Raw genomic sequence first — 15,888 nt, 5'->3', positions numbered from 1 at the left:
CCCTGCTACTCCTTCCCTACCCAGACTCCTATCTGTCCCCTACCCCAGCCTCACCCTCAACTCAAGCTCTTCCTTTAGCCTGCATCGCTCTCCATCCCTCCCTCTAAGGCCCAGCCCAGGCTTTCTCTGGGTCTCTCCTCTCTCCTGGTGTGTCTCCCATCACCCATCTCTGCCTGGGCCAGGCCCTTCAGCACTGAGCACCGTGGCCCCAGTTGCTGGCTAATCTGTTCTGTGTAGTACATTTTCTCTCCTCATCAGCCATGTCAATTCCTGGAAGGCAGCGCCATCTGAAACTAGAAAGCCACTTCCACTATGCATCTATGCCCCGCTCAGCCTTGTTCCAGGCACCCAAAAGCTCCTCACACCCACTACATTGAACCTGCCATTCAATCCCTGAGAAGGCTGCCCTTTCCATCTGGTTTCCTAATGCCCTTCCCAACACCCCATATTCAGCCACTTCTCCAACTATCTACCTGCGTCAAAAACCTCCCAGATTCAGCTCAAAAAGTTGCCGGCAAGGTGGAATTAAATCTCTTCTTCCCACATAGAGCTAATCTACTACCTCTTCCCTACACACATCTATAGCGCTTGGCACACGATTTTGTACCTTATATTAGACTTAATCTAAGCTTGTCTCTCTTCTCCACTCCACACCCCGCTGTGAGCACCTTGAGAAAAGTGCCCGAGGGGTGTTTATCCTTGCCCTCACAACTCTCCTTCAACCCCAAAATTTAATCTGATTTTGTTGAATAGAATAGAAACAGGATGCACAAATGTCCCACATCCAGAAGCGGACATCCTTTAAACGCCCTTGAATGCACTCTCTAAGGGGCAGCTCCCTTGGTTGTCAATGTGTTCAGACAGGCGATGCCACATTTCCTGCAATCTCTACCAGACGGCCGCAGGAGGTGGCGAGGCCGGCACCCGAAGCCCAGTTGAGCTAGCCAGGTATCACATGATTCTCGCATCACATGATCCCTAGAAATGGGAGGCAGGGAGAAAGAGGCAGGCAGGGAGGGAGGGAGAGTGAATTGAAAAGAAGCACAGCACTCCAGGCTGACTCCGCCTCTACGTCGACAACTCGCCAATGAGAGTGCGACATCCAGGACATCTGGCCAATGGAAACTGAGTTGGGCGGGCCATCGCGCTGAAGGCCGAAGTCGGGGAGCTGCGAGGCGGCTGCTACCCAGCAAGCGAGGAGCCCGACGCAGGTAAGGAGGTCCGTGAGGCGTGCAAACCTCTCACTTACTTCTTCCCAAGGGCCCGACCATGGGGACGTGGGGGCCTGAGATCCCTCTGGAGTTTCATTGGGAGACAAGAGAAGACTCTTAGGGAATCTTCTTTGGGGGTTTGCGATGCAGTGGACGGAGTTTTATGAAGGGTGAGAGTAAGCAGAAATGTCAGTGACCCCCTTAGAAGGAGAGCTTTCCCTTTACCGTCCAGCATCCCCGGAAGCTGCAGCCTCTTCCCTCTAAGCAGGGACCACTCGGTTCTCGAACCGGCTTCATCCCCCCACCCCCACTCCACTCCCGTCAGCAGGTGGTGGTGGTGGTGGTGGTGGTGGTGGTGGTGGTGGTGGTGGGTAGTACCCGCGGCGGCTGGGAGAGGGAGAGGCGCCCGCCCTGGCCCGGAGCTCAGAGGGCTGGAAGTTAGACTTGAGATCCTGGCCTTTTCAAAGGTAAGTAGGGACTTGGGAGTGGTTGTGTCTGGCTCTCCTTTACTTCCTCTCTTGGGGGGCTGAGACAAGCTAACTTCCGCTTCTCCAGTGCACTTTTTCCTGCTTATCCGCTGTTGGGTTGTTTTACCTTTTGGGAATCTCTCTCCTCCTGGCACTTGGAGTTGGGGGGTGCCACCTAGTGGAAGATGACGGAGCTGGGGGCTTAAAGAGGCTGCTGTCACTCTCTGTTGTGGCAGTGTGGATGGGGTGAAGTGGGAAAGGCTGCCACTTAGAACCCTCCTAAGAGGAACTGGGTCCCCTCCTCCCCCATGCCTGGCGCTGAGTGTGTGTGCGTGCATGTATAGTCAGTAGACGCATACACCATACTTCCTAACTTCAGGATATCCAAGAAGGAAAGTAAACATAAAGAAATCACTTGGGAGCGGAATAGTCAGATCTGTACAGACATGCAGCCCTTCCTGCCTTAGCCAAGAAGCGGGTGGGGCCACCTGTGGACGCCTTGCCTGGGAGCTGTGGGCCACGAGGAAAGGGGCTGTGGTGCAAGACCAGTCTTCTTCACCCTTACCTGGCCATGAGATGGCCTCCTGGGAGTGGTCTTTGAGCTGGGGAGGGGGCACTGAGGAAAGGCAGGTGAGGGAGAGAGGATGTGAGTGACAGTGGGTGCGACTCCTTGTCACACAGTGTGCAATGTCCATACTCAGACTCACGGGTTACTGAGGCCCAGAGACAGGGAGCAATTTTTGAGGCTCTCACTATCGGTGGTGGCAATTCTAGACTGGGACCCAAATGCAGTATCCAGGCAAGCCCCTGCTCTCTCCATTTCTGTCTGCCTGGTCCATCTGCCCAGGAAACACTCTGTCCCTCTCCTCTACTTGGACCCCAGGCCTCTACCCTCCCAGGGTTTGTCCATTCCCAGGCACTGTCCATGCAGTGAACCCAGGTCCAATATGCTCTGGAGCCATCAAAGCCTTTCATCTCTATGATTTGATATATAACATGGGCGTGTTACTGAACATCTCTGAGCCTCAGTTTCCTCCTTTGAAAAGTAAAGTTAGTAATTACTACTTTGGGTGGCAATTACAAAGAAGAAAGAAAATAACCATAGAGTGTTTAAACTGGCTCCCAAGAGGCTCAGCAAACATGACTGTTTTTGGCCTTCTAGGCAGGCCTGCCCCATTGAACTAGCGGGGCTGGGTGAGCTTGGGGGAAGAGTCGTGTAGGAAATGAGAGGTGGCGCCCCCTTCCCTCCCCCTAGAGACCGAGGCTGGTTCCTTCTGCTGACTCAGAGCAGCAGCTGGGTGGGTGCTTATGGTTTCTCTCCGTGTGCGGCTATTTCAGCCCCAGGGTAGGAGGAGAGTCAGGGTAGGGGCACGATATGTTTGGGGAGTCTGAAAGGGCCTGGTGGTGTTAGTGTCTCAAAGGCTGACCCAGCCTGTCTGTCCATTTCCCTGGGTGATTGGCAAGCGGTGGCCGGTCTTTGGGGAAGGCGACCCATGTGCAACTGGCCGCCTGACTTCCCTTTTCACAACTTTCTCAACCCCGTGATTTCCCATGTCATCATGTGACCTCCTCTCTCCCACCAACAGGTTTTGGCAGGGTGCAGGTGTGAGCACAGTATCAGGCGGGGAGGCATCTGGAGGGACTCTCCAGGGAAGTGGAACCCTGGCTTTTCTTCAGGGAGGGACTGTGTCCTTGCACCCTAGCCATGTCCTCCCATGGCTACTGATGCCTCCTCCACTGCCCAGAGGGGGCCCCTGTTCCCACAGATCAGACCCACAAAACCCACAAATCTTTCTGACTCTCACATGCCCACATCTCTACACACTCACTCAGAGAAACTTGGGTATTGGGCCATGTGTTGGCGACACAGATTCACATGCACTCATGTCAGCATTCATGCTCATGGGTATACACATATTGTTGCATGTGTGACACACACAGGACACATGTAGGAAGCTGAATCTCAGGCCCCAAATCTTGCTTCTTCCCTGGACAAGTAGTTGTGGGGAGGCTCAGGTAGTCCCAGGCCTAGGCCTGGGCCTGTGCCTGAGGGGAAACTGGCCCCAGAATCAGGGGTGTCATGGACTTGAGCTAGTTGCCTAATGCCTCTTGATATTTTGCAGGTAGACCATGTGGACCCTGGTGAGCTGGGTGGCCTTAGTGGTAGGACTGGTGGCTGGAACACAGTGCCCAGATGGTCAGCTTTGCCCTGTGGCCTGCTGCCTGGACCCTGGAGGAGCCAGCTACAGCTGCTGCAATCCCGTTCCGGTGAGTGCCCTCAGCCCAGGCAACTGCTGACAGCTGGGATTTCCCAAAGGGTCATCTTGGATAGACCACAGAAAGAGATCAGACTTTGATCCTTCAGTTTATCCTCTCCTTGCTTCCCAGGACAAGTGGCCCACAGTGCTGAGCAGGCGTCTGGGCAGACCCTGCCAGATCGATGCCCACTGTTCTCCCGGCTACTCCTGCCTCCTGACTGTCTCAGGAACCTCCAGCTGCTGCCCGTTCCCAGAGGTGAGGGCGCCACTAGTTTGATGGAGGGGCTCAGTTCTGCGTTTACAGTTTTCTGCACTCTCTCACCCTCAGGTAAAAAAGCCTAGTCAATGCAGGAATCTTTTGTGTCTCATAGGCCGTGTCATGCGGGGATGGCCGCCACTGCTGCCCACGGGGCTTCCACTGCAGTGCTGACGGGCAGTCTTGCATCCGAAGATCAGGTGTGGCAGGGGTAGAGTTGGAGGGCAGGTGGATGGGCAGCATGTAAAGCCAGAGTGCTCAGGAGCCCAGTCGCCTGGATGGCCCTGATTCCTACTCATGCTCTCATTCATGTGGCATCTGTACTAAGCAATACCCCTGCTATGGACAGAGGGGTAGCACTGGGACTAGGAGGGGGAGGAGAGAATGTAGGGCTCCAGGCCCAGTGCCAGGCATTGCAAGGGTGGAAGAGGCCAAGCTGGGGTAGTTTAATGCCAACCGAGTCAACGGATGCCCCTGCCCTGTGCCATGTTGCTGAGGTAAGGAATGGCTTGTGGGAGAGTGGCTTAGGAATGCCTGAGAGAGCACCGAGCCCTAGTGCCAGCCCCTCAATTCCTCTGTAGCTGGGCCTGCAGGCCCTGGTGCTAGCAGCTCCATGAGTGATAGGGGCAGTGACCTTCCTTGACTGTGTTGGTAGAATCCTGGGTCATCCTGTCCACAGATACCAGCCCCTTGGGTGCCGTTCAGTGCCCTGATAGCCAGTTTCAGTGTTCCAACTCCTCCACATGCTGCACTATGCTTGATGGCTCCTGGGGATGCTGCCCCATGCCCCAGGTACAGGCTTGGGAAGATGAGGGGAGGGGGAGGACAGCAGGGGCGGAGCGGGGGGCTGGAGGGGGCAAAGACAGAGTCAGGACCATCTCTTCTCAGGCTTCTTGCTGTGAAGATAAGGTGCACTGCTGCCCTCATGGTACCACCTGTGACCTGGCTCGTGCCCGCTGCCTCACAGCCACGGGCACCTACCCCCTGGCAAAAAAGATCCCCGCACAAAGGACTAATAGAGCAGGTGAGGACATGGAAGAGGATCGGGTTGGGGGCTGGGAGTGAGGACAGGCCCTGCCTGGTTCCTAGCTGAGGAAGAGTTCCCTTCCACCCTGGCTGCCCCTCATACCTCTCTTTCCTTCCAGGGGTCATGTGCCCAGATGCACGGTCCCAGTGTCCTGATGGTTCTACCTGCTGCGAGCTGCCTACTGGGACGTATGGCTGCTGCCCAATGCCCAATGTGAGTGAGGGGCTGTAGCCATTTGGGCTATGTGCCCACAGCCACCTGGCCTGGACACTTAACCTTCTAGGGACTCCATGAGGTGGGGCCTGCTCGCTGGCTGGTTGCTGGGAGCCTGGCTGCTCAAGGCTCATGCCACCCCCTAGTGGGGGATTGGGGCAGTGCCAGCTGTCAGCCTAGCTTCTCCCTGTGCCCTACTGGAATCATAAAGACCCACCCCTACCTCCACCCAGGCCATCTGCTGCTCTGACCACCTGCACTGCTGCCCCCAGGACACTGTGTGTGACCTGGCCCTGAGTAAATGCCTCTCTAAAGAGAACACTACGGACCTCCTCACCAAGCTGCCAGCACACACAGGTACCAGAAGCAGACCATAGACCATTTCAAACCTGCACCAGGAGGAGAAGCTCTCCACCAGGCTATTTCAGGAACAGATATGGGGGTGGGGTACTAATGGCCGCATGGAGGGGCCAGGGCATGTAGAGCCCCTTTTTCTCCACATTGGGCCCCTTCTTAGGATCACTGCCAGGGGTGGCCTTCTATCCTCAACATTTGGTTCCAGCTGTGGAGCCGGCAAAGGATGGGCACCCGAGGGTCCCCAGTGCCACTGCTGACCTTTCCTCCTTGCTTAACTCACAGTGCAGGAAGTGAAGTGTGACACGGAGGTGAGCTGCCCAGATGACTATACCTGTTGCCGCCTACAGTCAGGGGCCTGGGGCTGCTGCCCTTTTGTCCAGGTAACCAGGAGTGGTGGGTGAGCTGGGCTGAGCAGAGGGTGGCAGCCAGCTAGGCCCCTGTGCCCACTGTCCCCTCTCTATCTGTCCTAGGCTGTGTGCTGTGAGGACCATGTACACTGCTGCCCAGCCGGGTTTAGGTGTGACACAGAGAAGGGTATCTGTGAGCAGGAGGGCCACCAGCTGCCCTGGATGGAGCAGGCCCCAGCCCACCACAGCCTACCAGACCCACGAGCCATGGAGAGCGATGTCCCCTGTGATAACGTCACCAGCTGTCCCTCCTCCAATACCTGCTGTCGACTCATGTCTGGGGAGTGGGGCTGCTGTCCTGTCCCAGAGGTGCATAGGTAGTGGGATAGCATTGGGGGACAGTGTCTTGGCATGGGCATGTGGCCAGACTCCAGCTACCTGGCTCTTCCGCCCTCTGCCTAGCTCACAGTGGCACAACAGTTCTGTCAGATTTCGTTCCTAGCTGGAGGAGCTGTGAGCAGAAGAGGCAGAGTGGAGATAGGTAGGGCTCAGTGTTCTATCCTACAGAGTAGCTTCCTAGACCACCCTTTCTGCCCCTCCCCCCAGGCTGTCTGCTGCTTGGACCACCAGCACTGCTGCCCCCAGGGCTACACTTGCGGGGCTGAGGGGCAGTGTCAGAGGGGGAACAAGATGGTGGCTGGACTGGAGAAGACGCCTGCCCGCCGGGCTTCCCTGTCCCACTCCAGAGACATGGGCTGTGACCAGCACACTAGCTGCCCAGTAGGGCAGACATGCTGCCCAAGCCTGAGTCAGGGCTGGGCCTGCTGCCAGTTGCCTCATGTGAGTGCCCACCTGCCTGCCCCTGGAGAGGGGAGCTAAGTCCTGGGAGGAGGGGGAAACAAGAGCATAAAGCTGTTCTGTCCCTGCAGGCTGTGTGCTGTGAGGACCGCCAGCACTGCTGCCCAGCTGGGTATACCTGCAATGTGAAGGCCCGAACCTGTGAGAAGGAGGTGGATCCTGACCACCGTGCCACCCGCCTGACCCTCAGTCCTCCCGTGGGTGTGGGGAACGTGGAGTGTGGGCAGGGGCACTTCTGTCATGATAACCAGACCTGCTGCCAAGATAGCCGTGGGGGCTGGGCCTGCTGTCCCCATCGCCAGGTCAGTGCCACCCCCACCCTCGGGGCTGGGTATGGGCCTGGGCCAGGTTCTGCTTCGTTCAACTCTCACACTCCTCTCTTGACTGTCCAGGGCGTCTGTTGTGCAGATCGGCGTCACTGCTGCCCTGCTGGCTTCCTCTGTGGGGCCAAGGGCACCAAATGTTTACGCAAGGAGACCCTGCGCTGGGACATTCCTTTGAGGGACCCAGCCCCGAGACAGCAGCTGTGAGGAGGGATTGAGAACTGAAGACACTTCGTAGCCCTTGGGACCTGCTCAGAGGGTGCCCACTGCTCAGGCCTCCCTAGCACCTCTCTCCCACCGAATTCTCCTGGACTACCCATTCTGAGTCTCCCTATTATCATGAGGCGGGGCCTCAATCTAAGGCCTTCCCTATCAGAAAGGAGGCTGTGGCAAGAGCCACAATTATAAACTGCCACCCCGTCCCCCAATTTCTGTGGACCCTGTGGCCAGGTGCTCTTCCCTATCCACAGGTGTGCGAGTGTGTATGTATGTGCTCCATCCAATAAAGTTTGTACACTTTCTTAACAGTGTCTGATTTGGCCACCCTGCCTGCTCCCCCTAGGGGACCCTCTAGCAAGGACCCCCATTATCCAGCCCCCACATTCCTTCATCCTCACAGAGATACACACAGAGTTAATCTCACCAGTTGTATATTTGTTGCTGCCCACAGCAATCCCATCACATTATCCCTTGGTTCCCAGAGCTGTCCCAGCCACCAGCCCTGTGACATGGTAGCCCAGAGGTAGGCTAGGCAGCAAACAGTGCCCCCTCCCCTCCCAGGGGTCCACAGAGAATGTTCCCTCCCTTCCCAGCCCTCACACTAGCAGCTGAGGCCTGTTTGCCCCTCCTGCTTTCCCACAATAGAACTTTCTATGTACAGCCACGTTTATACAGGCACTGCTTCCCCCCACCCAACCCTCCTCCCCAGCACCTCCCACTGGGGGTCTGGACCCCTCCCACTACCCTTTTGGAGGCAGACATGGGTCCCTCCCAAGACATTACCCAGCATATACCACTGGACAGCTCCGCAGGCACCTGGGCACCTTTTCAGGCAAGGGGCTAAGAGCGAGTGCCCCCGTGGCCCCCCGGGGCCCGCACCCTGGGGACCGGAGCAGGCGGAAGGGGTGGGGGCCTACCCGGAGGCGGCGCCAGGCGGGGCAAGGGCACTACTTGACGTTGAATACCATCAGCGGCCGCTCCTCCCGCCGCTGCCACGGGCTCTTCTTGTCGCCAGCCTCGTCGCCCACCTCGGCCCCCAGCTCGTCCTCCGGGCTGGTAAGCGAGTCGCGCCGCAGCTCGCTGGCGCTGCTGCGGGAACTGTCCCCGCGGCTGCGGCCCCGACCCCGGGGTACCGTGGCCGCCCGGCCCTCGGGCGCTGCCACCTCGTCCAGCAGCGGTGTCAGCGAGTTGTCCTCCGGGGAACAGAGGCCCGTGCGGCTCTCGCTGCTGCTGGGTTCCGTGTCCTCGCTGAGCGCCAGGCGCGGGGGCGCGGGCGGGGGCGGCGGGGCGACTGTCGGCGCGCGCTCCCGCTCCTCGCGCAGGGGCCGCCGGCGCGCGGGCCGCGCCTCGTGCACGTCTACGCCCGAGTCCAGACTGGCATCCGTGCTCCGGCCGCCGCCGCCCGCCTGCAGGTCGATGTAGGAATGGCGCACCTGAGAGTTGGAGCGCCCATCGAGGGACACAAACCAGGCGCGCGGGTGGGGCTTCACGCCCAATTCGAGCAGCTTCTTCTCGGTCAGAGCCTGCAGCTCTCCGTTGAGCTGCGCCATGGTGGACTCGTTGAACAGCACCGGGATGGTGACTGAGCCGCTGACTGGCGCTGAGCGCCCGCCCCCCCAGCCCTCGCCGCTGCCACCCCCGCTGCCCTCGCCTCCCGCGCCCGAGTGGCCCTGAATCAGCGGGCGCTGGGGGTCGGGCTGGGGAAAAGGGCGCGCCGGGCCGGGGGCTGTGCCCTCAGCTTGGACGGGCTCGTCGCCCGCCCCCGCGGCCCCAGCCTCGCCGCTGAGGCGCACGTAATGCGCAGGGATCACCAGGGTGGGCATGACGTTGCGGTAGACACTGTCCTTGAGGTGATCGATGGAGCCGCAGAAGATGAGCTGCCCCGCCTGGCCGAGCGAGGGCGGCCGCGCCAGCTGGTCCACCGACTGAGACAGTAGGAAGTCGGGGGTCTTGCTCTCGGTCGCCCCCTTGTGGCCCAGGTAGTGCTCGAAGGGCGGCGGCGGCGAGGGCGGCTCCGGCAGGAAGGCAGCGGCCCCAGAGGGCCCCCGCCGGTACTCCTCTAGGCCTGGCTCCAGCCCGCCCGGGCCTTCGATGGAGCGGGCGCCCTTCAGCCCGGCGCCCTCGCCCCCGCGGGCACCCGCAGGCTCGGCGGCCGGTCGGCAGGCAGAGCGAGGCTTGGATCTGAAGAAGTCTTCCCGGGAGGAGGCCAAGTCTCGGGAGCTGGAGAAGGCAGAGTGAAGGGGGCCTGGAGGCGGAGCCTCAGGATCCCCAGACGGGGCGGGCTCCAGGGGTCCCCCACAGATGAGGTGAAGCTGAGACATCGAGGTGGCCTGGTCTCGTTTGTTGCCGTCAGAGGGCCCAGAAAGCTGCAGCTTGCGGTGCTGTTGCCTCGGCTTCAGACAGCGCCTCCTGGAGAGGAAGGGGCAGACCAAGACCTTCAGGAAAGGGAGGCGGCCAGAGCAGCTCCCTAACCCCCACAGTTGCAAAACGAGGGATGCACATAGTTGGAGGGATCTGGATAATGCCCGAGACTCAGGAGAGATGTTGGGGAGGTCAGGTGGGTTCTGGGTGAGGTTTGTAGAAAGAGGTTGTGTGTCTGTGGAAGGTCTAGCCAGCCACTGTGCCCATTTGAGTCCCCCTAGGGTAAATTCCATGCCTTAGCATGTTGGAGGTGCAGTGAGAACCTGGGAGGAGTGCCTAAGCCAACCAGGGGCATGTCTGGTCTGAGGTCCCCTGGATGTGAAAGCTGGGCTGGTGGAAGCAGCTGCAGGTTGTTTCTGGAGGGGCCTGGCCCGCAGGTCCTGCCTCCTCTTTCCACTCCTCTCAAGCCATCAGTCTTTCAGTCTTTGCATGAGCTTTCCTGTCAGCGCCTTTGAGGATCAGACTGTGCTTCATGCATCTTTGGGGCCTGAGCACCGAGCATAAGGCCAGGCATAGAGCCGGCCTCCGTCTGCATGGGATGGGGGAGGGGGGTCTGGGCAGCACTCACCGGCAGTAGTAGATAAGCAGACACAGCAGAATGAGCACCAGCAGGGCCAAGGCTGCCAGAATGGTGAGCAGGAAGATGGTATGGTAGGTACCGATGTCCTGGATGCCCGATGTGATGGTGACCAGCCCTGTGCCAGGCAAGGGCTTATTGTTCCAGGTATGGATGCCCTTCCTGCCTTTCGGAAGGAGTCCACTCTTCCAGCCTCCCCTTCTCCCACTGCCCCTCACACCCCCACTCTCACCAGTCATGGGAGAGGCCATGGCAGCTGCCCAGTACCCCAGCTGGGGGGAAACGAAGGTCCAGTAGAGCTGCCGTCCTTCCTTCCGGATCACACCAGTGCCATTACGTACCCACAGCCCTGGGAGAGGCAAGGGTTGCATCAGACTCAATGTCCCACCCCATCTAAGTCTCTTTCCCCAAACTCCAGCACCAGCAACCCCGAGGCACTCACCACTCTTGGGGTCAAATCTCCAGGCTGGAATGCTAGTGCCAACAGCAAGGGCACGAGGCTCCGAGGGCACGGGCAGGGACAGCTGAATGGGGCCCGAGAGTGGCACCTCTGTCCCATTGCCTGTCAGCAAGTGCACACTCACGGCAGCCAGGGGTATCAGCTCCAGCCAGGAGCCATTGCCTGGGGAAGGGGACACAAGGGCTGAGGGCTAAATCCTGGTGTGGGGGAGCATCTCTTCCATGTCTGGCACCCAGCATACCTGAGCTGGAGGCCTCGGTGCCTAGGAAGGCAGGGAAAGCCCGCATTTCCTGCTGGGTGCTGGCAGGTGTGAGGGAGGCCCAGAGCTGGCTGTAGGTGGAGCTGACAGGCAGGCGGGCAGCCCGGCGCTGGAACTGCACCCAGGGCTGGGAGCGGGCACCTGGACGGAGAGAGGAGGGGCTGCAGTGGCCTGGGCAGGAACAAGGTTGCCCAGGGACCAGAGCAGACAGCAAATATTTAAAGAGAAGGAGAGCCATCGGTCAGGCCACTTGGGAAGTACAAGGAGGGTGATGACTTGGGGAGAGAACTGGGCAGTCACAGAATGTTAATTGGAAGGGACATGGATCAGCAATCTCCTAATCCTGGCTGTGTGACCCTGAGCAAGTTATCTGTTCTCTCTCTGAAACGTATAAAATGATGAGGTTTAGATCCTCAAACAATTACCGTCTACTGTGTGGCAGGCACTGCGTTAGGTGCTTTGGATACAAAAATAAGGTACAATTCACAATTCCCTGCCTTAAAGTTCACAGTCTAGTGCAACAGTGTCTATTACAGTACCCATTAGAACTTTCTGCCTTGATGGAATTGTTCTATATCTATGCTGCCCATTCTAGTACCCACCAGAAACACGTGGCTATTAAGCACTTGAAATGTGGCCATTGTAGTGTGATTGAGGAACTGGATTTATTTTTAATTTTTAAAAATTTAATGAATTTTAAATGTATTTAAATTCAAATAGCCACATGTGGCTAGTAGCTACTGCATTAGACAGCTTAGGCTAAGCGTGCACACATGTATGTCTGTCTGTCTTGGGGTGGAGGGGACGTAAAACAGAACTCGAATACAGTATAGTAATAGCCAACATTTATTAAGCTTTAAGATATATTGGGTCTTATAAGCAGGCTACCTATGTTAATCTCTGTAATTGGCACAACAGCCCCCAAGGTAGGTTGAAGTAGGTGATTTTCTCATCAACCTCATTTTATAGATGCAGAAATGGAGGTAGGAGGAGTTCAGTAACTTGCCCAAGGTCACAGTCCTGGAGTCCAAAGGAAGCCCAGGCAGTCCAGTGCGAGGACCGCATCCTCTCATCCACCATCCTATCCTGCCTCGCTACTACAATGGAGGGATGCAGGATGCAAGGGGAGCTTGGTCCACTCAGACTGGGAAAACCCTGTGGAGCTTTGCAGGATGAGTAAGACTCAGCCAGGAAGAAAGTGGAAAGGGACGTCCATAAGGACTGCCAGGAGAAAGGCCCAGAGGCATGAGGCAGCATGCTGGTCAGGGGCCTCCAGGTGACTGGAGTGGGAGGTGCGCAAGGCAGCAGAAGGCCAGGTCTCAGAGGGCACAATTGGCATGTGAAGGAGGCTAGGCTTGATACTGAAACAGTGAGAGCCAGGAAGGCTTTAAGCTAGGAGGCAACAAAGGGTTCATCTGGCATTTTAGAAGCCTCCAAAAATATTTTAGAAGCCTCTGGTTCAGGATCAGAGAGATAATGATGAGCAAATTGGAGACGGGCTCTCCCACTCCAGAAACCACTGTGGCCCCCTAGTCCTAGCCAGATGGAGTCTCCTCTTTGCCTGACTCCATCAACCAGCCCGCCATGTGCCCCTCTCACATAGCCAGACCAGAGCATTCCCTGCAAAGTCACTGTCCCCTTCTGCCCTTGCATCTGGAAGATGCTTTTACTCCTTCCCTCGTCAACTCTCAAGCCCATGCTGTCCCACAGCTCCCTTTACCAAATTCTTTCGCTCTGCTACATTCACAGGTTAGGGTTTTCTTAATATTGAATGCAGTCGCCCTCTATTCCACTGTCCTGCCTGCTTTGTAATTATTTCAGGGTTTGTGATGATCTGTTTGTGTGTCTTCCCACCTATCTATGAACTTCACAAGGCAGGGAGCAAGTCTGTTCTTCCTTACCATCATTCCCCAGCATCAGACACAGTGCCTGGCACAGCCTAGATACTGAAGTAAGTTTTAGTTGAACAAGACCGAAAAGCCCGTGGACACACCAGGGCTGCCGCAGGATTGCTCCCGGCCTTGCACTCCGTAGGTGTTCGATTCCTTGAAATGACCCTCTCATGGCCTTCTAAAATGGCCAGGCACCCAGTAGGCATGCAACAAGGACATGGAGATCCACTGAAGATCAAGGTGGCAGGGACTGGGAATTCTAATGGTAGGAGTAGCGGGAGAATAGAAACCACAAGAAGCCCTAATAGCAATAAACATTTATTAACCACCTTCTGTGCTTTTTTTTTGCATGATTGCTATTTGATCCTTACCTCAATTTGATAATGTAGATACTATTAATATCTATATCTTATAGATGAATAAACTGAGGCTTACAGGATAAGCGATTTGCCCAAGGGCACCTTGCTAATATGTAAAAGAGCAGAGATCTCTATACCCAGATCACGGGGGAGGTAGAAGAGCTGGCAGGTCGGGGGGTGGGGGTCGCCTTACCAGGAGAACCCAAGAGGATGTGCACCAGGTCCTCATAGAGGATGAGGGTGGCCGGCCGCTCAGGGAGCAAGTAGAGGCTGACTGACGCATACACTGTGGGAGGGGTGGCCTGTCAGCTCCAGAGAAAGCCCCTGTCCACCCCCAGACGGGGCACTCCCTCCATCCTAATCCTAGTGACTTCATCCTCCCTCAGCCCCCTCTGCATGCCCCAGCCCAGGCAGCAGCTGCTGGAAAGCCTACCCCCTCTGCCCCTAGGACTATTTTGGGAAGGGGTTGATGGGGTCAGCTGCTGCCCACCCCCCTCCACCTGCCCCTGCACTCACAGGGCAGCTTGTCAACACGCCAGGGCACGGAGTTGGTGAGGAAGCCAGGGCGGGCAGCAGTGACCAGCACCCAGGTGCCCAAGCGGTAACTGAGGGGCAGTGTAGCTACACCCTCTGTGTCGGTGGTGCCAGCAGCCAGCAGCATCCGGTTCCCAAACACATCCACTGAGGCCCGGGCCAAGGGCACCAGTTCCCCGCTCACGTACACCTGCACCTTGATCAGGATCTCTGTGGGCAAGATGGGGTGAGAACAGTGAGGAAGAGGGAAAGGGAAAGAGAGAACTGTGGGGGAACCCTGAGATCAGAGGAGGGGACAGTAGGTTGGGAGTGGCTTTGGGGCTGAGGCTAGATAAGATACTATAAAAGCCAGCATTTATATAGAGCCATCATTTAAACCTCACATCAGCCTGTGAGGTAGGTGGTACTATTACCATATTTCATCAAGTCTAATAAGTGCACTTTTCCACATTTAAACATTTCTGAACTCAGGCTATGCCTATAGTTGATGATGTCATAATTATAACTGGCAGAATTTTTTTTCCTTTTCTTACTGGTGCATGAAATAATGGTGCATCTTCCAGTAGATGATGTATTAGACTTGATAAACTATGCTTGTAGCCCATTTTACAGATTAAGAAACTGAGGCTCAAAGAGTTTACATACTTGCACTACAGTTAAGTGGGAGATCTGGGATTCAAACCTGAGAGTAAAATTCTAGACTCAAATTCTTAACCACTGGACCCTATGGGGCTGGTGTCAGGGAGAGAAGAGGGAAGGGAAGGCTGAGAAGGAATGAATAAGTGGAGAACCAGGGAGGGATCTGCAAGTGGAGAGGAAGGGAGTACGGGGGGCTGGGTCAGAGTTTAGGTTCTCAGGAAAACACAGAAGGGGACCCTAGGGAACTGGTCATTCCCATCATTCATCCTCTTCCCAGAATCCTTTGCACAAGCCTGTTTCTCTTCAGATTGAGGGACTAACCCCAACCCCAAACAAGTACCTCCTGCCCCCTCCTCCTCACATACTGTTCTGCTGGACCCCCTCCCAGCTGGTCAGCTACAGTCAGTCGCCATGGCAACACCTTCATTCCTCCCAGGAGATGGGCAGGGAACTGGGGCCCTGGCAAGGGGAAAGAGATGTGGGGGAGCCAACACAAGCCCAAGGGAAACTGGTATGGAAGGGAAGTCCAAGTCTTTTGCTTTGCAGCCAACTCTGCCCCTAGTCTCTGGATGGTCCAGCCAGGATCAGCCTGGAGGTGCCTTGATTTCAGATGGGGTGATGGTGGGGAGGAACCAGGCCTAGAGTTGTTCTCATGGATTCTTCAGGCAGCCTCTCTGATCCAGAGCACCAGCTACTTCTTCCTACTCAGTTCAGCCACTCCCTAGAGAGCATGCCTCACCCTTACCTTGCTGCTAATAATGGGAGGCAGTGTCATGCCTGTAAAGGTATAGAGGCGGAAGTGCAGAGCCCAGGAGGCAGGTAGGAGTGGGCTGGGTGCTAGACACAAAACTAGGGAAGCCAGGTACAGAGGGCAGAGTCCAGAGCTGAGGGTTGCAGGGCACAGGGAGGTCAGGGGGCCTCACGAGTGGAGCCTGACACTCAGCAGTGACAGGTGTCTTATCTCAGGCTTCCAATCCCAGGGATAACACCACGCCTGGCCCTGGCATCTCATCCAGCTGTTCCTGAGCCCACCTCCCTGTCCCCTCCCAGGCCAGAGGCCAACTCTACAGGGTGGGTACACACGCCGGAGTTTTTTCTGCTCTCTGGTTCTCCCGGGAAGTGGCAGTGTCCCCCCCCCCCCACTTCCCAGTAGGAATTCTGAGAAGCTAGAGGGGCCCGGCTACTCCCCACCTCCACCCCAGTCTAGGAGC

At 57.0% G+C, this 15,888-nt stretch overlaps 2 protein-coding genes across 6 annotated transcripts; one reads left to right on the top strand and one right to left on the bottom strand.

The window, feature by feature from the left end:
- The first annotated feature begins 1,055 nt into the window (after window positions 1-1,055).
- On the top strand, window positions 1,056-7,842 carry GRN (granulin precursor). Of its 5 annotated transcripts, none has more exons than XM_011377153.2 (13): window positions 1,056-1,211; window positions 3,802-3,946; window positions 4,067-4,192; window positions 4,308-4,392; window positions 4,872-4,984; window positions 5,081-5,216; window positions 5,338-5,432; window positions 5,666-5,789; window positions 6,072-6,169; window positions 6,260-6,505; window positions 6,743-6,976; window positions 7,066-7,296; window positions 7,387-7,842. In XM_011377153.2, exons 2-13 carry the CDS (start codon window positions 3,809-3,811, stop codon window positions 7,522-7,524), a joined length of 1,764 nt encoding a protein of 587 aa, XP_011375455.1. In that variant the 5' UTR covers window positions 1,056-1,211; window positions 3,802-3,808; the 3' UTR covers window positions 7,525-7,842. The 5 variants fall into 5 exon arrangements, with proteins under 5 accessions (XP_011375455.1, XP_023377316.1, XP_023377317.1 ...); XM_011377155.2 differs by having other exon boundaries at window positions 1,128-1,219; window positions 7,387-7,838; XM_011377154.2 differs by lacking the exon at window positions 1,056-1,211 and adding an exon at window positions 1,587-1,678 and having other exon boundaries at window positions 7,387-7,838.
- A 108-nt stretch (window positions 7,843-7,950) lies between these two features.
- Window positions 7,951-15,452, bottom strand: FAM171A2 (family with sequence similarity 171 member A2). The gene is made up of 8 exons (XM_023521557.1): window positions 15,423-15,452; window positions 14,021-14,315; window positions 13,698-13,790; window positions 11,236-11,394; window positions 10,977-11,156; window positions 10,767-10,883; window positions 10,526-10,652; window positions 7,951-9,945 (listed from the first exon to the last, which is right to left on the bottom strand). The coding sequence occupies exons 1-8, from the start codon at window positions 15,450-15,452 to the stop codon at window positions 8,484-8,486; spliced, it is 2,463 nt and encodes an 820-aa protein (XP_023377325.1). The 3' UTR covers window positions 7,951-8,483.
- Window positions 15,453-15,888: the final 436 nt, after the last annotated feature.

Source organism: Pteropus vampyrus, unplaced genomic scaffold, assembly GCF_000151845.1.
Source record: "Pteropus vampyrus isolate Shadow unplaced genomic scaffold, Pvam_2.0 Scaffold306, whole genome shotgun sequence".
Taxonomy (NCBI): domain Eukaryota; kingdom Metazoa; phylum Chordata; class Mammalia; order Chiroptera; family Pteropodidae; genus Pteropus; species Pteropus vampyrus.
The sequence above is the reverse complement of the archived record's forward strand: the minus strand, read 5'-3'. Positions and strand labels throughout refer to the sequence as shown.

What these genes read in the sequence shown, in the direction of transcription:
- GRN (XM_011377153.2), top strand. Translation starts at nt 3,809, where the DNA reads ATGTGGACCCTGGTGAGCTGGGTGGCCTTAGTGGTAGGACTGGTGGCT. An exon ending in GATGCTGCCCCATGCCCCAG is followed by an intron (nt 4,985 to 5,080) that starts GTACAGGCTTGG and finishes ATCTCTTCTCAG; the next exon opens with GCTTCTTGCTGTGAAGATAA. An exon ending in GCTGCTGCCCAATGCCCAAT is followed by an intron (nt 5,433 to 5,665) that starts GTGAGTGAGGGG and finishes ACCTCCACCCAG; the next exon opens with GCCATCTGCTGCTCTGACCA.
- FAM171A2 (XM_023521557.1), bottom strand. Translation starts at nt 15,452, where the DNA reads ATGACACTGCCTCCCATTATTAGCAGCAAG. An exon ending in CATCCTCTTGGGTTCTCCTG is followed by an intron (nt 11,395 to 13,697) that starts GTAAGGCGACCC and finishes CTCTCCGTCCAG; the next exon opens with GTGCCCGCTCCCAGCCCTGG. An exon ending in CTGCTTATCTACTACTGCCG is followed by an intron (nt 9,946 to 10,525) that starts GTGAGTGCTGCC and finishes CTTCCTCTCCAG; the next exon opens with GAGGCGCTGTCTGAAGCCGA.